The sequence below is a fragment of the Spermophilus citellus genome (genome assembly GCF_964194105.1).
Source record: "Spermophilus citellus genome assembly, chromosome: 5".
Lineage (NCBI taxonomy): Eukaryota > Metazoa > Chordata > Mammalia > Rodentia > Sciuridae > Spermophilus > Spermophilus citellus.
Window position 1 is genome coordinate 113281494 of NC_138186.1, and position 27878 is coordinate 113309371.

The 27878-nt window shown below is 38.6% G+C and overlaps 1 protein-coding gene across 2 annotated transcripts in view; it reads right to left on the reverse strand.

The window, feature by feature from the left end:
- The window catches only part of PREP (prolyl endopeptidase), a 119185-nt gene that overhangs the window by 55954 nt on the left and 35353 nt on the right, over window positions 1–27878 (reverse strand). For both annotated transcript variants that reach the window (XM_081294370.1, XM_081294371.1), the window contains exon 7: window positions 12099–12204. In XM_081294370.1, coding sequence (XP_081150496.1) covers window positions 12099–12204 — 106 coding nt within the window. The remainder of the gene's footprint in view (window positions 1–12098; window positions 12205–27878) is intronic.

Here is a 27878-nt window from a genome sequence, read left to right on the forward strand (position 1 = left end):
ACATACTCCCACATGGTCTCCACTGGAGGAGCACGTATTTGTTTCTCCCTGATTAAAGGACTCTTCTAATTATGAATCTGGTTTTGCAAGTTAATACCAAAGCCTGTATTTAGAGCAGTTTTGTCTTTTTTTTTAAGAGCAGTTTTGATAACTGAAATTAAAAAAAAATAAAGGATGCCCTCAATTTCCTTTTCTTTGTAATCTAAAACAAAAGTGTGATGCTTCCAAATATTCCCCTTTCAGATAAGGGGAAAAAAAACAAGGAATAAAGAAGAAATACTTGAGAACCTGCTATGGGCCAGGAAGTCTGCTGAGCCCTTCTCTATGCATTTCCAGCATTTTTCACAATTCTCTGTGAGGCAGACACTATTCTCCTATTTGCACACATGGGCATCTTAAGAGAGGGGGAAAACAAACTTCCAGGGTCACCAGTTATTGAGTGATGGAACAGATTTAAATTCAAATATAACCTAAAGCTTAGTAGTAATTACTGTCCCAAGATACCCAACTATAATTGACAGGAACTATCTGAATAATTTTAATGATCACTGTATATCTACAATGTCTTCTTTTAGACCCCCTTTTAGAGATTAAATTTACTTAATCTCTTCAATAATTAAACACATACAGTACAGTTAGTACTCTATATCTGCAGGTTCTGCATCCTCTGGCTCAACCAGCCAGATTGAAAATATTTGGAAAAAAAAATTGCAACTGTACCGAACACGTACAGACATTTTTCTTGTCGTTATTTCCTAAACAGTACAGCATAGCAACTAATGTAACAGCACTGTATTAGCTATTATGAGTAATCTGGAGATGATGTGAAAGATACAGAAGAATATGTGTAGGGCTTATGCAAATACAATACCATTTAATATAAGGGATTTGAGCATCTGCCAAGGGTCCTGGAACCAACCCCCATGGATGCCAAGGGACAATTGTACTTGTTTCTTTAAACAGTCATAATAATCACATTACCAACCCATAATGAACCAGTGATCAATTAACAAACAAGATCTCTCTTAATCTTGTCCTGTGCTATTGATTTCTGAACCCAAGGGCAAAAGTGACCCCTGCTAGGTCAATCCTTACAACTGTTTCCAGAATCCCAGGACTGCCATTCAAAAGAATAACTCCTCTGAGGTTTGTTATCCACAAATTTAATGCTAGTAAAGCAATAATTTAAGAGAGATGACAAGCCCCACACTGTACCTGGAACCTGGCAGCTATTACTGGAGAAGGCTCTTGATTAATTAGTGTCCAGCAGACCAGCTTCAAATCCACCTCTCCCATTATCCACTCCCAATTCTGCTTTCTTATCCTCAGGACATGACCTACTTTCCCAAATGCCTCAGTGAACTTATAACACTGTCAGTTTAGTGACCTTGGGAAAAAGTGAAACCAGGATAGTATCATAAGATGTGTTGGCTCTTACTTTCCAGGTGGTTTTCCATGAGCTCACTGGGATGGTCTTTTTGCTATCAAAATGGCTAGGCTGATGTCTCCAGTCAATCAAACAGTAACCTAAGTGTTGCTGTGAAGACATTCTGTAGATGTGATTAAAATCCACAATCGGTTGATTTTAAGCAAGGGAGATTATCCCTCTGGACCTGCCAATCAGTGAAAAAGCCTCAAGGACAGATCTGAGGCTTCCCTAGAGAAGAGGAAATTCCACCTCTGGACAATAGTACCAGACTATCCATCCTTCTGAAGGCTGGCCCTACAGATCTCAGAATTGTCCAACTGTTCTCCACATAAGCCAATTCCTTATAATAAATCTCTTAATATACACCAACTACTGGTTCTGCTTCTCTGATACATTCACTCATAAAGCACCTCAGAATAACTTTAGTAAAAAATGTGTCTGTCCTTTGTGACTCCAAGAGATAGAGTCCCAAGAAAATTTGTGTTTACACACAGTTACAGCAGATGGATTTATTTCATATCATGACACAATAATCTTAAAGTTTCTCTGGAAGACTTAAGAAAAAAAGAGAACAATTTGGAAAACAATTATACTAACATTTATCGGTGGTAGCCCTGTGTCAGTCTCTTCATTTAAGCTGCACAAAAGCCTCCCTAGGAAGCAGAGAAGTCGATTGTCAGTAATTCAAGAAAGACCATGTTGGAAGACAGGCTAGGATCTGGCTTACTCTGTAAATAGGCTCTGACAATCTGAATGCATCTAAGCTGTGATATTATGATATACATCATATATTTAAAATCTATAGATATATTATATGTAAAATATGTATATATGAATGTGTGTGTGTGTGTGTGTGCATGTGTGAGAGAGAGAGAAAAAGAAAGATTGATATTGTCCATGGTTTCTGGCTCATAACTCCCTTAGCCCTTGTAATATCTAAATAATTAGAACAGTAAGGTTAAATTATTGGGCCTTTTGTCCCTGGTTTCTGAAGCAGCATCAGAGTGATAAAGGTCAAAATCTTTCGTTATAATGTTGGGGCATTTAGGTCTCAGAAACCAGTCTGTATATGTCTGTCTCTGTCTCTCTCTCTCTGACCTTCTCCTGCCCTCCTTTCCCCTGTTCCTTTTTCTCTCCAAGGCAGGTCATAGGGATGAGATTTTCTCTTCACCAAGGGGGATCATAATAAAAACTAAAAATACATTCTTATCTTCCCCTACTTTCCTGCCTTTGTGCTAGCCACAAAGAAATTCTCTGACAGTTAACCACAGGCGCCCTGTTTCAGTCCTGCTCAAACCCTCAAGGAAGGAATGCTGCACAGAGAGGCCAAGAAGAATCTGAACAGACAGGCCTCGCTGTGTTTCCCCCCTGGTATCATTACATCACACCCCTTTTACCCAGTCACATTTGTGTATGGTTGTCCATGCGTCAACCATGCTTATGCAAGCCCCCAAAGGGCTTCCAAACAGCTGAACAGGTGGAGGCTTGCAGAAAGGTGAACAAAAACAGGCCAGGAGTTTAACAAAGTCCAACTCCATGTCCCAGAAGTTCCTGCACTGGGACCCTTTCAGATCTCACTCTCTATTATATTTCTTCACCTGGCTGCTTGTCTCCTTTAAAATATCCTTTAAAATAAACTAGCAAATTTAAGTATAGTATTTTTCTCCATTCTGTGAGCTACTCTTGCAAATTAACTGAACACAATGAGTGGGAAGTGGGAACCCCAATTGATAGCCAGTAAGTCAGAAATCCAGAGTCTGGACTTGTGACTAGATCTTAAGTGGGGGCAATCTCATGGGACTGATTGCAGGATCTGATGCTATCTCTGGGAAGATGGGGGTCACAACTGAATTGAATTGAAAGACGTCCAGCTGGTAAACCACTGCAGACAGATTGCTTGCTTGTTGGTGGGGAGAAATGCCCCCCTACATTTTGAGGTCACAAAATTTTGATCTTTTTTTGTGAGCACACAGTAAGAGACACAGTTTGTTTTTTCTTTTTGCGTCTTCACATAGCCACTGAGGGTTTCTCAGATGCTTCTCCTTTGTGTTCTCATATTCCTTCATGGCTACACTGTCTAGAATCTTGTTTTTGAGGGCCTAGTGCACCTCCACACCATGTTCCTTTTGGAATCCCAATCTCTATGTATTGCATTCTCTTCTCTAATTCCTAACACTGATAAAATGAGAGCAGGGTGAAAAAGGGGAAAGATAAGGACATTGGGAAGGAAACAAAAAAAGTTTCCTTGAGTTTAGGGAGTATTCACCTGTTTCATTCAATGTATACTGCTATCTCTTTTTAAAGTGCATGAAGCGCACGTGTGGAGACATCTGTGGCATTGGTGGCGGCCCCTGGGGCCTGAGGAGGTGGTGTGGCTGCGGGTTTTGCCCAGAGAGCATGTTCGGGGCTGTTTCTTGGCCGGCTTCACAGGGACGCCACTGATCAGCGCCGGATGTGACCTTCTCCTTGGACGATTCAAGTTCTTAAAAAGTTTCAATGTACATTTGAGGATTGAAATGAACATTTGCCAGTGTTGATAAGATTGCTACCAAGACACAGAGACTCTTAGGGTACCACATCTTACAGGCATGTGATTAGTCTGTGGATTACCTCTGCACTAACTCCAGGACAGGCCCTGAGTTGCATAAAGGAATTAGCCCCTTTCTAGGTCACCATGATGGTGTATAATGTGAGGGGGATTATGTAGAGGAGAATCTAATATGGAGAATGGGGCAAGATGAGGCATGAAGGTCAAGATGAAGAGGAACTTCTTAAGGAGGAGGCAAAGACCTGGCCCAGTAAGAGGTAAAAGCCAACCGAGCCTTCATAGGCAGTGGCCACAGGATTGAAACAGGGCTTGGGAGAGACAGTCAGGACCCACCCGTTGCATTGGTCACCCGGCAAAGGGAAAGAACGGTCACCATTTGCATGGGATACCACCATGGCAGAGAACTGACATCACGGACGGAGGAGATAACTTCATTGAAAGCAGTGGCGACAGGTGTGTAATCCCCTAGCCATCCCTCTCCACACAGCGGGGAAACCTTAAGGGCCCCTCCCAGCTCTCCTGTGAGCACGATAGCCAAACCATGGTGCGGGACTCACAGCGCGGAACTCCGGGCTACTGCTCCCACCAGTGCTGACAACTGAGGTCTCTTGCACCAGCTACCGGGGGCGTGGCTACCGGAGGGCAAGCAAATTCGCTGGGGGTTCTCAGCCCCAAGCTCTACAAACTTAGGGTCTGAGGGAGGCAAACAGGGAGAGTGTGCCCAGGCGTTCATGAAAACAGGGCTCTCAGGAGCAGCAGACCTGGCGTGTAGCTAGTATTGTGGTGAGCGACACAGGTGAGCGGGGCCTGGCTTGAGGAAACACAAGAGAAGGCCCTAGACACTCAGGATTGGAGACCCGCCCAGTCTGGGAGGAAGAGCTGCTGCACAGTGATTGGTTCCCACCTATTGAGAGGAGAAGCTGGGCCCAGTGGGCACAGCTCCACCTACTGGAAGAGAAGTTAATCGAACTCTATGACTGCATTTATTATTATTATTCTTTTTTTTTAAATTTGGGGTTTTTTTCTTTCATTTTCATTTTTTTTGTTGTTGTTCTTTAACTTTTTTAAATGTTTTTAATTATTTTAAATTTTTAATTGTATTATTATTGTTTAAATTTTAATTTTCATTTTTTTATTATCATTATTATTTTTTTAAAAAAAATTCTTTCTTTATTTTCTATTTTTTTTCTCTTTTGTCTTTTCATTTCTTTTCAATTTTCTTATTCCCCATTCCTTGAATTCTACCTGCCTACTCTCATTCTCTTTAGTGACTTCTTCCCTTCCCTTCTAATATCTTTCCTTCCAAGCATCAAATAAATTTATAAGAGTAAACAGTAACTCAGCAGTCAAACAGAACAAGAAGTAACATGAGCAGCATAAAAAAGCAAGGAAGAAAAGGAGTACAAACAATGAAGGACAGCCTAAATATTCAGGAGGACCTAGAGTCTTCAGAAAAATGGTCATATAAAGAACTCAAGGAACACCTTAGACAGATGGAATGGAACCTTAAAGAGGATAGAAGACAGCAAATTCAAGCAGCGAAAGAACACATTGAGAATGAATTACATAAACAGATAAAAGAAGAAGTTAAGCATCTTTATCATGAGATAGAGATTATAAAAAATAATCAAACAATAATTCTAGAAATGAAGGAAACGATAAACCAAATTAAAAACTCAATTGAGAGTATCACTAACAGAGTGGAGCAAGTAGAAGCCAGAACGTCAAATAATGAAGACAAAATATATCATCTTGAAAAGAGTCTAGCCAACTCAGAAAAGCTGGTAAAAAATCACGAGAAAAACATCCAAGAGATATGGGATAACATAAAAAAACCAAACTTACGAGTCATCGGGATAGAGGAAGGTATAGAGATTCAAACCAAGGGAATGAGTAACCTGCTGAATGAAATAATTACAGAAAACTTTCCAGAAATAAAAAAGGAAACGAATATACAAATTGTAGATGCATACAGGACACCGAGCACACAAAATCACAGTAGACCAACACCAAGACACATTGTTATGAAGACAGCCAATATACAGAACAAAGAGAAAATATTAAAAGTTACAAGAGAAAGGAGGCAGATTACATTCAGGGGTAAACCAATAAGGTTAACAACGGATTTTTCATCACAGACGCTGAAAGCCAGAAGATCCTGGAACAATGTATTTCAAACACTGAAAGACAATGGATGCCAACCAAGAATTCTGTATCCAGCAAAATTAAGCTTCAGGTATGACAACGAAATAAAGATCTTTCATGATAAACAAAAGTTAAAAGAATTTGCAGCCAGAAAACCAGCATTGCAAATCATCTTGAGCAAAACACTACACGAGGAAGAAATGAAAAACAACAACCAAAACCATCAGTGGGAAGTGCCTCTGTAATGACAGAGGGCGGGGGCGGGGGGGGGGGGAAGCTAATCATGGAGAAACAAACTAAATTAAAAAAAAAAAAAGACAAATAATCAAACAGGGCTAGCAGTACAAACCATATATCAATAGTAACTCTAAACGTTAATGGCTTAAACTCTCCAATAAAGCGACATAGGCTGGTAACATGGACTAAAAAAACAAATCCAACAATATGTTGCCTCCAGGAGACACAACTGATTGGAAAAGACATACACAGGCTGAAGGTGAAAGGTTGGGAAAAAATATACCACGCACACGGTCCTCGTAAGCAAGCAGGGGTGGCCATTCTCATACCGAATAAAATCGACTTCAAGACTAAGTTAATCAAAAGGGATAAGGAAGGACATTATATACTGTTAAAAGGAACCATTCACCAACAAGACATAACAATTATCAATATTTATGCACCAAATAATGGTGCTGCGACGTTCATAAAACAAATTCTCCTCAAGTTCAAGAATCAAACAGACCACAACACAATAATTATGGGTGACTTCAACACACCTCTCTCACCATTGAACAGATCCTCCAAACAAAAGTTGAATAAAGAAACTATAGAACTCAATATCACAATCAATAACCTAGACTTAACTGACATATATAGAATATATCAACCATCATAAAATGGATATACTTTTTTCTCAGCAGCACATGGATCCTTCTCAAAAATAGACCATATATTATGCCATAGGGCAACCCTCAGTAAATATAAAGGGGTGGAGATAATACCATGCATTTTATCTGATCATAATGGAATGAAACTGGAAATCAATGATAAAAGAAGGAAGGAAAAATCCTACATCACATGGAAAATGAACAATATGTTACTGAATGATCAATGGGTTACAGAAGACATAAAGGAGGAAATCAAAAATTCTTAGAGATAAATGAAAATACAGACACAACATATCGGAATCTATGGGACACAATGAAAGCAGTTTTAAGAGGGAAATTCATCGCCTGGAGGTCATTCCTCCAAAAAAGAAAAAACCAACAAATACATGAGCTCACACTTCATCTCAAAGCCCTAGAAAAGGAAGAGCAAAACAACAGCAAATATAGCAGAAGACAAGAAATAATTAAAATCAGAGCGGAAATCAACGAAATTGAAACAAAAGAAACTATTGAAAAAATTAACAAAACTAAAAGTTGGTTCTTCGAAAAAATAAATAAGATCGACAGACCCTTAGCCATGCTAACGAAGAAGAGAGAGAACTCAAATTACTAACATACGGGATGAAAAAGGCAACATCACAACAGATACTACAGAAATACAGAAGATAATTAGAAATTATTTTGAAAACCTATATTCCAATAAAATAGAAGATAGTGAACACATCGATAAATTTCTTAAGTCATATGATTTGCCCAGACTGAGTCAGGAGGATACACACAATTTGAACAGACCAATATCAATGGATGAAATAGAAGAAGCAATCAGAAGACTACCAACCAAGAAAAACCCAGGACCGGATGGGTATACAGCGGAGTTATACAAAACCTTTAAAGAAGAATTAATACCAATACTTTTCAAGTTATTTCAGGAAACAGAAAAAGAGGGAGCTCTGCCAAATTCATTCTATGAGTTATACAAAACCTTTAAAGAAGAATTAATACCAATACTTTTCAAGTTATTTCAGGAAATAGAAAAAGAGGGAGCTCTGCCAAATTCATTCTATGAGGCCAATCACCCTGATTCCGAAACCAGACAAAGACACCTCAAAGAAAGAAAACTACAGACCAATATCTCTGATGAACCTAGATGCAAAAATCCTCAATAAAATTCTGGCGAATCGGATACAAAGGCACATCAAAAAAATTGTGCACCATGATCAAGTAGGATTCATCCCTGGGATGCAAGGATGGTTCAATATACGAAAATCAATAAATGTTATTCACCACATCAATAGACTTAAAGATAAGAACCATATGATCATCTCGATAGACGCAGAAAAAGCATTTGACAAAGTACAGCATCCCTTTATGTTCAAAACATTAGAAAAACTAGGGATAACAGGAACTTTCCTCGACATTGTAAAAGCTATCTATGCCAAGCCTCAGGCTAGCATCATTCTGAATGGAGAAAAACTGAAGGCATTCCCTCTAAAATCTGGAAAAATACAGGGATGCCCTCTCTCACCACTTCTATTCAATACAGTTCTCTAAACACTGGCCAGAGCAATTAAACAGACGAAAGAAATTAAAGGCATAAAAATAGGAAAAGAAGAACTTAAATTATCACTATTTGCGGATGACATGATTCTATACCTAGAAGACCCAAAAGGGTCTACAAAAAAACTACTAGAACTAATAAATGAATTCAGCAAAGTGGCAGGATATAAAATCAACACGCATAAATCAAAGGCATTTTTGTATATAAGGACAAAACTTCTGAAATGGAAATGAGGAAAAACTCCATTCACAATATCCTCAAAGAAAATAAGACACTTGGGAATCAACCTAACAAAAGAGGTGAAAGATTTATACAATGAAAACTACAGAACCCTAAGGAGAGAGAGAGAAGATCTTAGAAGATGGAAAAATGTACCCTGTTCATGGATAGGCAGAAGTAACATCATCAAAATGGCGATATTACCCAAAGTTCTCTACAGGTTTAATGCGATGCCAATCAAAATCCCAACGGCATTTCTTGTAGAAATAGATAAAGCAATCATGAAATTAATATGGAAAAATAAAAGACCCAGAATAGCAAAAGCAATTCTAAGCAGGAAGTGTGAATCAGGCAGTATAGTGATACCAGATTTCAAACTATATTACAGAGCAATAGTAACAAAAACAGTATGGTACTGGTACCAAAACAGGTGGGTGGACCAATGGTACAGAATAGAGGACACAGAGACTAATCCACAAAGCTACAACTATCTTATATTTGATAAAGGAGCTAAAAGCATGCAAAATGAAACTGAATCCCCTCCTCTCGCCATGCACAAAAGTTAACTCAAAGTGGATCAAGGAGCTAGATATCAAATCAGAGACTCTCCGTCTGATAGAAGAAAAAGTTGGCTCCGATCTACAGATTGTGGGGTCAGGCTCCAAATTCCTTAATAGGACACCCATAGCACAAGAGTTAATAACAAGAATCAACAAATGGGACTTACTTAAACTGAAAAGTTTTTTCTTAGCAAGAGAAACAATAAGAGAGGTAAATAGGGAGCCTACATCCTGGGAACAAATCTTTACTCCTCACACTTCAGATAGAGCCCTAATATCCAGAGTATACAAAGAACTCAAAAAATTAGACAATAAGACAACAACCCAATCAACAAATGGGCCAAGGACCTGAACAGACACTTCTCAGAGGAGGACATACAATGAATCAACAAGTACATGAAAAAATGCTCACCATCTCTAGCAGTCAGAGAAATGCAAATCAAAACACCCTAAGATACCATCTCACTCCAGTAAGATTGGCAGCCATTATGAAGTCAAACAACAACAAGTGCTGGCGAGGATGTGGGGAAAAGGGTACTCTTGTACATTGCTGGTGGGACTGCAAACTGGTGTGGCCAATTTGGAAAGCAGTATGAAGATTCCTGGGAAAGCTGGGAATGGAACCACCATTTGACCCAGCTATTCCCCTTCTCGGACTATTCCCTGAAGACCTTAAAAGAGCGTACTACAGGGATACTGCCACATCTATATTCATAGGAGCACAATTCACAATTGCTAGACTGTGGAACCAACCTAGATGCCCTTCAATAGATGAATGGATAAAAAGAAATGTGGTATTTATACACCATGGAGTATTATGCAGCACTAAAAAATGACAAAATCATGGAATTTGCAGGGAAATGGATGGCACTAGAGCAGATTATGCTTAGTGAAGCTAGCCAATCCCTAAAAAACAAATACCAAATGTCTTCTTTGATATAATGAGAGCAACTAAGAACAGAGCAGGGAGGAAGAGCAGGAAGAAAAGATTAACATTAAACAGAGACATGAGGTGGGAGGGAAAGGGTCAGAAAAGGGAAATTGCATGGAAATGGAGGGAGACCCTCATTGTTATACAAAATTACATATAAGAGGTTGTGAGGGGAACGGGATAATAAACATGGAGGGAAATGAATTACAGTAGATGGGGTAGAGAGAGAAGATGGGAGGGGATGGGAGGGGGGATAGTAGAGGATAGGAAAGGTATCAGAATACAACAGTTACTAATAGGGCATTATGTAAAAATGTGGATGTGTAACCGGCGTGATTCTGCAATCTGTATTTGGGGTAAAAATTGGAGTTCATAACCCACTTGAATCTAATGTATGAAATATGATATGTCAAGAGCTTTGTAATGTTTTGAACAACCAATAAAAAAAGAAAAAAAATAAAGCGCATGAAGCAATAATAGTTTAATATACAAGTACATGCATGGAATTTTGTCCCTATTTGAAGCAAGTTAAGCAATTTGTATTTTTTAATTTGTTAACTTGCATCCTTTAAAAACATAAGCCTACTTAATAATTTAAAGATATAATACAGTTGTAAATAGAAAATGAAAACAGTGTTCTCTTGAGGAAGAACAGTATAATTGGAATTTTTAATAAACTGGAGAAAGGTTAGGTCCTTTCTACCATTTCAGAATCACATAGGAACTGTGTGCGGAACAGCAACACTACTTCATTCACATTCAATCCTAAGAGGTTTGCTCAGTTCTATGTAAACATAGTGGTGAGGAATGTCAGAGAATGTGAACACTGACATGGTTGTTATAGTTTTCTTGAGACCAAAATGGGCGTACCTATTTTTATTTTTAACTGAAGACAATAACACAGCTTTATCAAATGGAGATATATATTTAACACCAGAAAAAAAAGGCTGCTAACTTCGTCCAGTCTTTTGTTTGAATGATGCTCTGTAGTATCTAAGAATGCCAGCATGTGGATCGGCTCAGAAGTTTAAAAATGACAGGATGCCCAATCAGAAGTAAATATTTTCATATAATCATGTAATGCAGGTTTAGATACTAAAGAGGTTAAATAAATTATTACAGAAATGCACTCAATATTGTACATTTTGAAAATCTGCATCAAGCATCTCTACAATATATTTATTTTTCATTAACCAGAACATGGTATAATTAGTTCAGTGCCCTTATCCAGATGTCAGCTTGTCTGACAGAGATTCAGGGTCTATCTGAGGCATAGTAAATTATGCTATTGCAAAGCTTTCACACTTTGATGACAGTGCTGGTATGATAGATGTTGGAAGATAACATTAAAAATGAACCATCTTCAGAATGTGTAACTGGCTGGTTCTATGCTTCCATTCCAACACATAAGTCTTCAGGAAGTAAAATAAGGCTGTTATTGTGCATGTAGCTCCGTACTGAGGAGCTGTCTGTTAGTTAATCTGGCAAATCTTTCTTTTCTAATAACCCTTCACCTGTGACAGTTTGCACCATTACATCTAGATAGTTATAAGACTTTACAAACCAATGGGCAGCTTCTCCCTAACACTCTCCATCTGGATAATTTCACACTTAAGTGCACAAAACATGGTTAACCTCACTCTACAAAGAAAATGCTTCGTCCCATTTTTCTTCATTTTATAAGAAAGAATAAAATCATATGAACTGAGATGATATGGTAGAATGGAAGAAGATTTCTTGGAAAATCAATTAGAAAATCAAAATAATTGCTTTTTCATGGAGCTTCCTGGAATAATTATCTGTGTCTGAAAAATAACATACCAGTGATGCCATTGGATTCCTGCTGCAGGTCACAGTACCAGAGTCGGTTCACTGGATCACATCCCTCCCTTATTGATAACAAGACATAGCGCCCGTCATCAGATAACTACAAAGGAGACAAAAACAGTGCAGAGGCCTGATCAGAACAGACTTTTTGTGAGAAGATTGTTAAGTGTTAAATTAAAAACTAAGGTTAACTTCAAATGCAGTGTCTTTACCCCAAACTTAGGATCTGATTTAAAAAAAAAAATCTTAATAAGAAAAAAACAATACATCAATTTCAATTTATTTCACTCTTAAAGAAAACATACCGAGTTACTTAAGTAAAAAATATCAATAGGTGCAACTGAATGTTATGAATCCCATGTGATTTTTTAAATTTCAATCCTTCATCTATTCTTTAACTGAAAATATGTGCAATCTGTCTTTGGAACATTGGCATTCTTGACTTTTAAGTTTGTTTATAGGTTACATATTTTAAAAGTCATTGTCCTAAATGAGTAAGAATGAGAGAAGTGGGTGTAGATACAAGAAGTCCACTGGTCACATGAGCAAGTTTCCACTGAATAACTTGTTATGCACATCTTTAGTCACCTCTACCACAAGATCTGAGACGAAAGGTCTGTGCTTCTGAGGATTTCCCTTTTGAGTATGAAATCAGCAGAATCTTGGGTAGTGAAAAAATCTTAATTAAAAATCCATTGCAACAAACAATATGTTATTGAGTTGTCAAAGTGTACAAAAGTGGTATCAAACTATTAAAAAAATCCTTTGCAACTAAGTTTTTTTCATTAAACTTTTACAGTTAGTCCATGTTGGTATATGTAATTCTAATTCATTCTTTCTAACCCCTGCACACTATTAAACCCTAATTCCTCTTCCAGCCATAATATATTTAGATTGTTTCCATTTTTGTACTATTACAAACAATTCTTCAGAAAAAATTTTAAGCTTTATCTGTGACCTAAAGTGCATCCCAGGACACAGAAACAGAAGTAACATTGCTCAGAGTAGGATATACACATATTCAAATATTATTAGATGTTGCTAAATTATTCTCCAAAGTGGTTGTACCAATTTATGGTGTTACATGGCAGTAGTTTAAGACTATACACTACTATATACTATACTATACAGACTATATATACTATGTATAAGACTATTCCACACCCTTATTATGATGTTATTTTGTTAGACGTCTATTATCCAAGATGTTTCTGTGATGATGTTTTTAAGATGAGATTACATTTAAATGAGTGAACTTGGAGTAAAGCACCTTTTACTCCAAAGTGTGGGTGGGCCTCATTCAATCAAGTGAAGGACTTACAAGAACTAATCCTTCCCTGAGAAAGAGGGAGGAAAATCAGCCAGTAGACTGCTTTTAGACTCAATTGAAACCCTTCCCTAAGTCTCCATCCTGTAGATTTAGGACTTGTCATGCTTCCAATCACAGAAATGGATTCCTTAAAATCCTGTCTACACACACACTCGCATACATACCCTGTTGGTTCTTCTTCTCTGGAGAACCTTAATACAATACCAAGTGTTATTCATCTTTCATTTCTTTCATTCAATAGATATTTATTAGGCATCTATTATGTGCAAGACATGCTTCTAGATATTAAAGATACAACAGGGAACAACTTTGAAAAAAATGCTACATCTAATAAAGGAGAAAAACATAAATATGGAAATAGCAATGTGTTACTCAGATTTTTGTTGCTGTAACAAGTAACTAGAAGGAAAGGTTTATGTCAGCTCTTGGCTTCAGAGGTTTCTGTCTACAGTTAGCTGGCTTCAAAGCAGAAACATCATGGCAGAAGGGTATGGTGGAGGAAAGTCACTCAGCCCACAGCACAAGGAAGCTAAGAGAGGGTGTGGGAAAACGTCAGGGGCAAGGTATAGTCCCTGTGGACATACCCGCTAGTGACCTACTTCCTCTAGCCATGTCCCACCTACTTACAGCTTCCCCTACCACTCCACCCCCACATCCATTCCAATTGCTAATCCATCGAATGGATTAATGTATTGATGAATTTAGACCTCTCATGTTCCAACCATTCCTAAAAGCTACACCTCTGGAGACCAGACCATTAACAAATGAGCTTTTGGGTGACATTCCTCCAGATCCAACCTATATACTATGCAGTGATAAATGCCATGGAGAACACTAACAGGTTTTAGTAAGGAGGATAAGATGTGTGGGGAAGGACTGCAGTGTTAAATACAGCAGTCACGGCACGCCCATTAAGAAGGTATCTTTCCACTGTTTTCTGACATGTACTGTTCCAGATGAGAAATCATGTCATTTCTTATTTTTGTTTCCCGTATGTAATGTGTGTTTTCTATTCTCACTGCTTTTAACATTTTCTCATTATCTTTGGTTTTCTGCAAATTGATTATAATGAACTTTGCTTAACAGCCTGTTTGTGATTTGTTGGGCTCCTTAGATCTGTGGGTTTGAACAGTTCATCAAATTTTTAACAGTTTTGGCCATGTATTTCTGATGTACATTCTTTTGTCCCCTCATCCCTACCTGGTATTGTCCTATAGGTCAATGAGCTGGTATCTTATTTGTTTTAGTTTTTCTCTTTGTGATTTTAGTTTCAAGTGTCCCGTTTTCAAATTCACTGATGTTTTCTTTTATAGTATCTAACTACTGTTGAACTTATGCAGAAATTCTTTCATTTTAGAATTTATTATCTCTAGACAAATGAGACTCATGTTTTTTCTACTTCTTTGCTTTATATTAAAATTTTCTAAAAATTTATAGCTCTCAGGTTGTGTTCTTAACTTGAGTTATGAAATATCATTCAATTAAAATTATTTTTATAATAACTTTTTTTAAGTCCCTGTATGTTAATTCTGTCATTTTTGGATCTATTTCTACTAAACTAATTTTTCTCATGGTTATCAGTCATATTTTTCTACTTCCTTATACATATAGTAACTTAAAATTGGATTCTGGACATTTTGAATGTTGTCTGAATATTTTTCGTTCTAATATGACTTTAAAACATTTGAGACAATTAGTTTCTTAATACATCAGCTGGATCCATTCAAGGTTTGCTTTCAAGCTTTGCCGAGTAAGGTGTATAAACCTACTGCTAAGATATGGCCTCCCTAGGGTCTCTGTTGAAAATGCTGTGTGTTCACAGATCTTTCCACTCTGATCAGAATGTGAACATCTCCCAGCCTTGTCAAACCTTTGGTAGTTGTCAGTTTATAGCTCTCAAGTTGTGTTCTTAGCTTGAGTTATGGAATCTCATTCAACGCATGTATCACTTCATAGCCAAACACACAAAGGGATTTAAAGGCCAATTTTGAGACTCTTAATGGATAGTTCCGGCATTTGGCACTCTGCCCTGAAAATTCCAGTGGCTTCAGTCTATTTGGATCCTAATTCAGTGAGACTGTAATCTCAGAGTTCCTCATCCTTGTGCTAGGGTCCAAAAAAATACTCTCAGGCAGAAAGCTGGGGCAATTACAGGACTCTCTCCTCTCATGGGTCAGATCTGGGTGACAAATGACCAATATCTGAAAACAGTTGCTTGTCTACCTCATACAGTTTTCTAACTATAAATGGCAGGAGGGCTAGTCAGTACCAGTTACCCCATGGTGGTTGTCATTGTGAACATTTTGAATGTTGTCTGAATAATTCATTTCATAAAAATCTACTATTTATGTCAATAAAACATTAACAAAAACAAAATCCTAGGAACTAACCAGACTGTCTCTTGCAATTTAATTTTTAAAATACAATCTAAGAATCTGTATTTTTAATTCATTAACTATTTTGCTGATATGACTTCCATACTCTTAATTTTGAGTATTCCATTCAACATGCTTTTCTCCTTTTTTCTTTATTTTATCAGTTTGACTTTCTCTCATTTTATTTTTGGTGCTGGGGGTTGAACTCAGTTGTATTTCTAAGCACACACTTGACCACTGAGCTACCCCTTTCTCTGTATCAGTATAAATTTCTTTATGAATGTTTTTCCTTCTTTGATTGGTTTATAAGTTATACATTCTGTTTTTCCTTAAGCTTTAATTTTATATGCTTTAACTTTAGCTTAAAGAAAAATAGAATGTATAAGTGTTAGCTTTATAAATAAGCTATGTTCAGAATTTCAATCCCACCTTTTTAGGCCATCCAGTATTAAGAATATCATCAGCAATCTCTCAATTATAATTTTATTAAACAAAATCAAAAGCAGCCTCATTAACAATACTTCAAGCTTTTGTTCTCTTGTCCTTTAAATAAAGACAGAATCTGTAGAGCTTAGTGCTTAAAGTCATGCTACATCAATTGTAAATGATGGCTAATTCAGCTGTATCGATTCAGTCAAGAAAAAGACAGAACAGTAAAAATCACTGCAAGAACCACTGTCTCCAGCACATCTAATGAGCTCTTCTCAGCATTTCTGGCTGGACTCAATAATTGTGGCAGTTTATATTTAATCTAAGGCAGGAAGTTCCAAAGCACACTGCTGTTAGAATGCTAACTAACTCAGTCTTCTTCCCTATGATTCTCTTCATTACAATTCAGAGATATTCTATAGGCACTAAAATTTGCTAAACTGGAAACACCTTACAGTGCTCAAGGTCTCATATCACAAAATCATTTCCAAGTCATTTGCTCCAAAATATACAGATTAGAAATACACTTTTTCCAACTAAAATTTAATCAATTGTAACACTTTCCTAATGACAGCCTCACAAGACTATTTCAAGGTCATTTGAAAGATGATTTTGGGGAATATTTGGGAGAAGGTAAAAATCTTGTTGAGGAAGACTTTTGAATATGAACAGAATAAAGTGATTTTCCTGAATGATAAAGGAAAAACAAAACAGCAGGAAAATCAAGGGCCCATTGGGTCTTTAAAAATAGCACAAATTCCACTTTGCAAAATGTTATTTTTTCAAAGCAATATGACAGCAACTAGAATAACTGTTCTCTGGAAGCTATTAATCTGATTTACAAACACTGACGTTTTGCAATTAACATTAACCTGACCAATTACAAAATATATAATTCCTATATTAATGCTTTTCACACTTTTCTTCTACTTTATGTTTGTATCATTAAGTCAATTTTAAAAATCACTTCATTTCATAAAAATCTACCATTTATGTAAATAAAACATTAAGAAAAACAAAATCCTAGGAACTAACAAAAATGAAAAATTGATATTTGCTATTATTAAATTGATAACTTGCATTTCTAATATTACCAACAGGGAGGAAAGCTAAAACTCTTTACCATTCTTATTACTGTCAATTTTTAATATACACATTAGTTTGACAGTTTAATTCTATGAAGTCATTTGGATTACATTTTGAGTATGGACCAATATTTAGAAAATGTTAATGAAGGAAGAAAGTACTTCTATCTGTATTGATAAAAGTATTTGTACAAAGGGAAAAAAAAATCTAGTTCTACAAGGAATGTGGTATTCTACAGATAGGTAAATACCATTGGTACTTAGTTTTTTCATTCTCCATAACCAGACAAACATTTGAGGGAGCCAGGAAAAGAACAAGGACAAAGGCCACCCTCTTAACTCCTGCTCTAGTGATTGTCTGAAGGCCTACTTCCCCAGGAGATGGGAGGAGCAGAGCCCTCTCCCTAGGCTTAGGGAATACCTCATTCTTCCCTCTTTCCTTGGCTCCTCTTCCCTGGCAGATTTCCCTGAAACTTAACTTCTGATCGGAGCAGCATTTGGGTCTGAGTGAAAGGGAAAAGCCCCTTATCTGCTTACTTTGGCTAACGCTACTTGGAAATATCATTAGTAATTGTAAAATGGACCCTCTGGGTGATCCAGCCCAGTTCATCAAAGGTAACTACCAGACAGAGGTTCAAGGACAAAAACCTCCTGATAACAAAGTATATTCCTTTGTGCAGAGTGAAGGGACATGGCTACTGTCACCAAAGGCAGCTGGTTTAAATAGGAAAATCTAGGTCCCAGCCAACTTTCCATCTCTTCTGTGACACCAAACACAACCAGCCACTATTCAGGGGAGTCAGGGCTGAGACTGTTTATTCAATCAGCACTTACTGAGGTCCACCTGGTGTCTTCTGCTGAACTAGGCTGGAATACACAGATCAATAGGACAGGGATTTCATGAGCTCAGGATAAGATAGAAGACAAAGAATGATCCATATTGTGGGACATTAATAGCAAGAAGCATAAAGTATGACGGAGTGTTGGAAAAGAGCATATAACAGGGAGGGGGTTGGGAAGAAGAGTGAGATCTGGGAAGGCTACTGATAAGGATGGTCCTTTACTGCCTCCTGAAGGAGAGAGAGAATTCTCCTAAAAGAAGTTGCTTGAGATTTTCCATTCTTCCACTGCTATGCTAGTATAGGAATCCAGTACAGAGAGCTGTCTAATACACATTTGAGCTATACACACTCATTCTCAGGTGCATATCTCTGTGACAGTCATCAGCATACATACTAGATGCAGGGCAAGCACCCTCTAGGACTGACACATTCATCCCTTGCTGGGTGCTGGAGCAGACAGCTCTCAGCTGAGAATCTGTAGAGGACTCCTCCTCACGTTGAAGTGCATGACCTCCCCCTAGGTCATTACACTCTTTTGGGTTCAAACATACAAGGAATGGTTAATTCAGGAGACCCAGATGACTGTCCTCCCTGGGGTCAGCAGAAGGCTGAAGGGTTAACCCAGATTAGCTCCCTGAAAAACTGGCAAGGCTTCAGTAACAAGTGTGTTGCAGCTCACCTTCTCCCTCTGGGCCTTCACTCCCTACCAAAGCAGAGACTTTGAAAGTACTCACACTAAACTTACAGTGCACAACCTTTGACCTCTGCATCTGCCTCCTAGAAAACCTGACCAGTAACAGCATGCCAGATATCAATGACACCCTGTAAATACTCAGTGTGTGGAACAGCAAAGCCATGGCCACTGTAGTTCCACCCAGTCGTCTGGGCAGGCCCAAGCAGAACACGTCTCCCTGCCTGAGTGCTGAATCAGGATTCTACAGATGGAGAACCAAGATAACTGATTTTTACTGCTAATAAGGTAGACATAAAAGAATGTGGCTTAGGGCTATGAATCAGCTGAGCTGTGAACTCCAACCCCTCATGTCTAGCTGTGGAAAAACTCAACAAAAACCACTGCTCTGCAGGGAGGTCAGAGGAATGGGAAAGAAGCGTTCCCTCCACCCTCTGTGGCTTCTCCCCTTGGCATATTTCATACTAACCTGAGAAACCTTCAGAAGTGTTGTCTTCTGTTTTTGAAGAGGCCACCCAATGGTTACTGGCAGACTCATGTACATTTACCAAAAAACAGGGCACTGCATTTTACACTTTTATAAAAAAAGCTACATTAATTCATTAACTCTTAATTGTGCATACTGTAGTATCAGGCTACACTGAGACAGTGATATTTACCAAGAAAATCTTTGATAAATATCAAACATTAGAGTATGAATTTTCTATTTTATTCTGTTAGGTTCACACACGCTGGTCTAACACACACACTATTCAGGCAACTTAGCATAACCAGAAATATAACTCCTCCAAACCCATAAAGTGAAAACCCACAGAATTTAGAGAAAAATAAACAGCAGCCAGGAGAATCTAGTTCCAAATAAATGGTCTTACAGTTAATGTCTTCAGTTAATGGCTCATGTAAGTGTGATTTATTTGGATCAGCCCTGGTCAAACTACTCCATTTTTACAGGAGTTCGTCAGATCTACCTCAGGTCATTTGATTGACATGTGTGGATCTACAGAAAAAAAAAAGTGTGGAACGGATATTACTATATCAATAATAGAAATTTCCCTGAAAAATGGGATCTTTATTTTTAAAAATAAACCTCTGTTATTATTTTGATTACCAGCAAAATAAAACTTTAAAAGCTGATGAACGCTCAGTACTATTTCATGATACAATAGCTGGGTTTTTCCAATGATCCAAGTGAGCGAGGCTTCCTTCCTGCTAAGGGAGATCCAGAGAAAAGTGTTTAACATTTTCCTCTCTAATCGCTTAACTATCTATAAAATTAGATGCCCTTCAAGACGACAGGAAACAAACTAATATTTATGTATACAAAGAAATGTAGCCTTTTATCAAACATATTATTTTCAAAGAAAAACTCAAAAACTATTTTATGCTGGAGCTGCTCAACTCAAGTCATGTGGTTTTGGGTTAATAACTAAATTTTCATGGACATGAAATTTCTTTGATATGTATAATTTTTCCACTTAGAAGATGAAGAAAGTTTTTCTATGATTTGAATCTACATGCACTTCTTCAGGCTGAGGAAAGTGTCTTCTTTTTATGTTACAATAAAAGAATTAATTGCGTATTCATAAGGTATACTAAAAAGTGGTGACACTTGAAATTGTCCCGGATACTAACAAAAGAAGTGAAAGTGAATTTTAATAGCTTTGAGAGTTCATCATGTTCCTCTCAGAGCAGGAAACTTCATCAAATTTATTTTACTGACTCCTTTGGATTCTTTTCACAATAGTTGTGAATCATAACAACATTCCTTTAATCCTTTAATATTAATTATGTTTCCGACACTTAATTTTTGGGAAAACTTTTAAATGTCAAACTAACCACCTACAATGATGGCTTTTCATAAACGGGACTCATTTATGGATTTATAATGAAAAAGAGTGTCAGTAAGAGAAGCACAGCAGAATCCACAGGCACATGCGAGTATGCATTAAACTAACATTTCTAACAGGCAGGCAGTCATTAGATCGCATTAGCCAGCTTTCCCAGTACAGTATGGCACTACAGCAATGGGGAAAAAAGAAATCAATCCAAGCAACACATGAGGTGCTACTTTACACGCAACAAAGAGAGGAGGAAATTCTATGAAAAGAAAACCCATTCAAATTAAAATAAATAATGTAAATCTTGATACCATCTAGCCACTAACATTTCTAATCTCTTCTGGTGGTTTCTCTGGCAGAGAAGCATAGTTATTTAATAATCTACTGTCTGTTTTCTTTTTTTCTCTTACTGAGCAATAACATGGGTCAGGTGAGAAAAGTGATTAATCACTAAATCCAATATTATTACACGTTGAGCATCTCTACTCCAAAAATCTGAAATCCAAAATGTTCTAATATCTGAAACTTTTTGAGCACTGATATGTCACCACAATAGAAAAATTCCACACCTGACCCCATGTAACAGTTCATAGTCAAAATGCAGGTGCACGAACAATGTTGTATAAAATTACCATCAGAGCTGGGTACGATGGTGCATGCTTGTGATCCCAGCGGCTCAGCAGGCTGAGACAGGAGGATCAGGAGTTCAAATCCAGCCTCAGCAACGGCAAGGCGCTAAGCAAATCAGTGACACCCTGTTTCTAAATAAAATATAAAATAGGGCTGGGGATGTGGTTCAGTGCCCCTGAGTTCAATCCCTGGTATCAAAAAACAAAAACAAAAGCAAACAAAAAATTACCATCAGGTTATGTATGTAAATTGTATATAAAACATAAATGAATTTTTGCTTAGACTTGGATCCTATCTTCAAGGTGTCTTATTAAGTATATGCAAATATTACAAAATCAGGAAAAATCAGAAATCCAAAACCTCTTCTGGTCCCAAGTATTCTGGATAAGGAATATTCAACCTCTACTACAAAAACATCTCTCCTGTCAAGAGCTGTTTTATGCCTAGAGAGCAGCATTACCCTGCTTGCTTTAGCACCATGTAGGTCTGCAGTTTGGCATCCAGCTTTTCTGCCTCCCGACCAGGCTGCAGAGATTATCCCATGTTCTAATCAGCATGGTGGGTGTTACCACAGAAGGCAGTGCTAAGGACAGGAAGATGGTGGTGGACACTAGAAAAGCGATTACTAGGTACTAGGGGAAATAAATGCATGAATAGGAATAAGACTGCTGAACCATTTCAGCTCTAAGTCAAAAATACTCAAGAAGTGAGGGGCAGGGGAAGATGTCCTTAGGAACATCCCTGGCCTTTCCTGTGGATGTTCTGTAAGGTGAGACCCTGCTGGTCCTCACATGCATGAACTTGAATAGGGAGAGAAAGGCAGTGAACATTACTGAGTGCCACTGTGAGTCGAGCATCAAGCGATGCACTCTCCATGTTAATGTGTGTGATATGTGTATTATATACATATAATTATGCAGATAGTTTTTTTTTAATTACTAAAGGTGACAAGTGAACATATCAAAATGGTTCATGGTGATATATGCCAAGTATTAAGATTTAGGATTATATTTGTTAAAACAAACAAAAACAACAAAAAAATACTTTTTCACAAATTAGGTACAGTAGAAGCAGGTTCTCCATGTAGGCTAGATCATCACACAGAGGCTTGGCATTTTCTCCTTCCTCCTTTCTAAAGCGACTTCATGCACTTCCACAATCTTCATTCTAGAGCACCCTCTGCTGGGAACAGTGGCTCAACATGTTTGATATCTTTAGAACGCCTCACCATCAAACACCAAATGCTCACAATGGACCAAAATAGAGATTTTTAAATTTTATCCAACAGAATCTTCTAAAACACGACCACATCTATCCCTCCACAATCCTGCACTTCAACTAAAGCCTCATGGTCTATACCAAATAACTGACATTTCTGTCCATCAGAGCTAATGCCTGCTATCTGTTTTGTGCTACACCCTGGGGGCACAAGGGAGCTTTAGTTCCTGAGCACAGTAGTCCAGCATGTTCAGGAAGGACTGAGGGCAGGAGGTGGCCCAAGGTCCTCACAAGCAGGTGAGGCAGGCAGTGGTAAACACAGCCTCTCCTTGCAGGATGAAGTAACCCACAGATGGGGCTTCCCTTGTGACAAGAGGCACCAGGAAAGAGCTGGCCTTAAGTTATCTTAAAAGATCCCTGCTGAAAAAGAACAGAAGGGGAGCAGCAGGGAGGTGTGAATCTCAAGGGAATACTGCCAGGAGCAGAAGCCTTGGGGAGGATGGGGTGGTGCAAACAGTCAGCCAGAGAGTGCATGACCCAGACAGGGGAACAACAGCAGAGAGACTCCCAGAACTGAGGGCATCTCACTAAAAGAGTGACATTGGGGTAGCTGGCATACGGGCACACGCATGACAGTAAGAGGCCAAGATAGACCCACAAACTATTGCAGATGAGCAAAGATCCCATCCCTTTCTCTATTTCCTCCCCTGTGTGCCTTCTGGAGAAACTAAAATAGGATACTTGGGCTTAGGAAAGGGAAGCAGCATGCAAACTGGAGAGTGATATTTTGTTTTGAATTGCAATGGCACTTTGATAATTCTACCACTCAAAAGGGACCGGGCTGGGCGAGGTGGCACATGTCTGTAATCCCAGCAGCTTGGGAGGCTGAGGCAGGAGGATGGTGAGTTCAAAGCCAGCCTCAGCAATGGGCACTAAGTAACTGTGAGACCCTGTCTCTAAATAAAATACAAAACAGGAATGGGGATGTGGCTCAGTGGTTGAGTGCCCCTGAGTTCAATCTCAGTACCCACCTCTCCACACACACACCTCCCCCCGCCCGCCCTCCCCAAAAAAGTATCCGGAAGCTCTGGATTCTCCCAGAAGGAAGAAAATCTTTTGGTGTGGGGGTAGATGTGCCCCCAAAGGTAGCATGTTGGAAAGCAACAATCGTTTCTCACAGGAAATCACTGAATTCTCCCTGCCCAAGGCAAGACCTGTCCTCTAAGGCAGGCAGAGAAGGCATCTGTGAGGGCAGGAAAATGAGTCATCACGGCACCCGCATGGAGATATGAAGGGAAGTTCTCAGTGAACTTGGATTGCGGCTGTCAGCCAGCCAGAAAGACTGACACATGTGCAGCTCCTGCCCTCTCCACAGCATCCCTCTACCCAAACCCACAAACCCAGCTCTGCACGCCCCACTTCTCACACCCAGCAGCTACGTTCTCAGCCAGAAGCCTGCTTCAGGAATCTATGAGAAACTGTGACAAATCCTCCTTCCACACACTTTCAGAGCTGAAAAAGCCCTGGAGGAAACCAAGAAAAGAGACATGGACAGATGAAGGGACTCTCCTGAGGCCACACAGGTGGCACTAGAATAAAAACCTGCCTGGTTTGTTTCAGTACCTCTCTAGCACTGTAACTGTGGCTCTTTAGTTCCATGGCAAATACTTTAGAAATAAAAGCAACAACTGCAGCACATGCCTTTTGGGCGTGGTTATTACAAAGAGGACTACCACATTGCCTTAGGATCTGACGGATATGTTAGTGAGCTTTGTGTTGCTATGACCAAAATATATGACAAGAACGACTTAGAAGAGGAAAAGTTTGTTTGGGGCTAACATGTTCAGAGGTCTCGGTCCACAGATGGCTGATTCCATTGCTCTGGCCCAAGGTGAGGGAGCACATGAAGGACAAAAGCCCAGCAGAGGAAAGTTGCTTGTCTCATGGTGGGATCCGGAAGCAGAGCAGGAGAAGAGGGGGTTGTAGGAGGATGAACCCTTCCAAGGCAGGCCTTCAATGACCCACCTCCTCCAGCCACACTTGACCTACCCACAGTTGCCACCCAGTTAGACCCTTCAAACTAGAATGGACTGATGAGGTCACAGCTCTCACAGTCCAAACACTTTACCTCTGAACATTCCTGCATTAACACAGGAGCTTTTGGAGGACACCTCATATCCAAACCATAACAGCAGGTCACTAAATAAAGGCCAGGTTTGATTTCTAACGTGTATTCCAGCCATGGGCGCTTCTGGCCCACACGGATCTATAACACACCAGCTGCTTGGACTCTCCCGATTTTAGCACACTTCTTTGAAAGGCACAAGAAACATCCACTTTGGCACCTTTTGCATAATATGGATTTTTCTGGGTAAAAGATTTGCAACTGAACTATCAATTTAGGGTGGGCCTGAGACTTCTGAAGCCTTTATCCCTACAGAGCTATGAAACTCATGTTTTAATGACAGAGTGCTCCTCTATGTGACAAGATACTTCACTTTGATCAGAATGATCATACATGGCTAGACCAGGAAGCTTCAGTCACCTAGGATGCCAGATATGCCTCACCAAGCCTGGAAACTGGTAGACTGACATGGTCATAGCAAGACCCCCCAAATAGTTGGAATATGGCTTAAGGGGAGTCTACCCATACCCAATTATTAAGGGTTTTAGTCAGGGTTTTTATCACTGTGACTAAATACCCAACAAGAACAAAGTAGAGAAGGATGAGTTTATTTTGGCTCCTGGTTTCCATAGCCAACTTCATACCTCTGCGCCTGAAGTGAGGCAGAACATCATGGCAGAAGGGCATGGTGGAGGAAGGAGCTCAGCACATGGCAACAAGGGAGCGGAAAGGGCTCTGCTCATTAGGGACAAAATAAATGCCTCCAGGAACCTACTTCCTCTAGCTACATCCTACCTGCCTATAGTTACTATCCAGTTAATCCATATCAGCATAATCCACTCATCAGGTTAAAGCTCTCATAATTTAATCATTTCCCTCTGAACCTTCTTGCATTGTCTCACACATGAGCTTTAGGGGGCACCTCATATTGAGCTCATTAGTTTTCTTATAGACTTCTTCCACATAATTCACTAATTAGGGCCTCGATCCAAGTTAAAATTCCTTGGACTCACTCTATATGTCCATTTATTTATTTCATTTATTACTTCTACACAGAACAGATGCATCCTTCACTTACTAGTACTCTTTAAATAATTATTACTATTTTTGTGTGACCTCCTTGCTTTTGTCCAGCGAGGCAAGCTGCATGGTGGTTAAAGATACAGATACTTTGGAATCTAATATATCCAGCAATGAACTTGCAAGGTAATGCCTTAGTTAGTATTTTATCTTGTCTATGCATGGAGCAATCATTTCCTTCCCAATGTTGTGGTCAAAATTATATTAGACATGTTACATTGTGTATACATCTATTAAATGAACAGCAAAAGGATCATCTGAATTATTTAAATCTGCTTTTCTTTTTATTGTCTGGCCAACAGAATTGAATATACGTACCTTAAATGCCTATATGACACGGCTCCTATTTGTAAGCACTAGCTGCCCAAAGCAGCCTTGCAATAAGACTAGGGAAGCAACCCAAGTGTCCCAGGATGAAGGGAAAAACAACACATAGTATATCATGGAATACTGTTCAGCCAAAGAAAAGGGGGAAGGAAATTATGACATGTGCATGAATCTTGAGAATATGATGCTAAGTGAAGTAAACCAGTTATAAAAGGATATAGAAGTGTCTAGAATAGTCCAACGTGAAAAGACAGAAGGTAGAACTGTGGCTGATAGGTAGTCGGGGGTGAAGGAAAAGGGAGTAATTTTTGTATGATGGGTACAGAGTTTCAGTTTTTCATATTTTGTTGACAGAGGATGGTGATGACCACATAGCAGTGAGAATGTTTCTAATGCCACTACATTGGATACTTTGAAATGATACATTTTATGTTACATATTTTTACTATAATTGAAAAAACAATCATGTAAAAGTAGCTGCTTCCATCAAGTGCTAGTAAGATGACTCAAGTAGCTAGAGGGGTACACGGTATGCTGTCTCTCTGCTTTCTTTTAGACTTATGTGCTAAAATATATCGATATTTTGGCATTTATTTTCAATATTCACATTACTCTATCAACCAAATTTCTGCTGCAATGAAATTATTAGCTTTGAAGCTTAAAAATTTTACTTGAAAGAGTTAGGTATCTCTTTGATTTTATGAAGAATCCAGAGGCAATAAAATTTGATTATTAAAATGAACTATTTTAAGTTTTCCTCATTAACACCACTCTCAAATAAGGTAAAAATACAAGACTTCACATTTTAATTTTTTTTTAGTGGCACACTTATCTCCCTAATTGCATTTTCACTCAAAGGTAAAAATGTGTATTACTTTTATAAATAAACATCTATGATCTGCGTTAAGCAGAAAGCTTAAGTCCTTAAATTGAGGAGAAGCTGGAAGAGGGAAAAAACTTAGTAGAAACAATCTATTAGATCCTAGATATCAGGAAAGCCACTAAAAGCAAATAGGTATGAACAGTGACATTAGTGTCTACAGCCAGGAAAGTTGGTGAGGAGACAGATGGAAGAAAAAGCACACAAAAAAAGAAGTGCATTTGAAGAAAATAAAATATAAGTCCTACAAATTCATTTTTAACATATTCCAGTAAAATCTGGAAAACCCTTTCTTGAAGATCCAGATGGTAAATATTTTCCTCCCTGTGGATCACATGCCTTCTGTGGCAAATTCCCAAGTCCGATGAGTGGGGGTGGATGGGCTCCAATAAAACTTTCTTTATAAAAACAGACACCAGGCCAAATCTGGCCTGAGGGCAATAGTTTACTGACCGTTGGTCTAGAAAAAACAAAATAAATAAAGAAAAGGACAACTGGATATGTAGTGTATTAACACACAGGGATAGAATATCACCAATTCTCATTCTGCCTCTCAATGAATCAAAACCGTTTAAACCCCAGAAATAAAAAATTTAAATGTCTCTTTCCTAGCCAAGTTCTAATTGTCTTTCAGAGAAGAGGTAAGTGCATCCATGAGCTAAAAAATTTGTATTGGATCACTCATTCCTACTAAGAATGAGAAAATATGTCCCCACACCCACATTAAGACACTCGGAAATTTTCTCTTTAACAACAAATATTTCTTAGTACCCAGACACAAACTAGCAAGAGCCAGATTCTTCCTCTTAGCACCCCAAGTTTCTTCACGGCTAACTCTCAAGATTACAGAATACAACCTTACTGGGACAGTAAGTTCAGGACACATCACTTCATTGGAGATTGGTTACTGGCAAGACTCCTAAG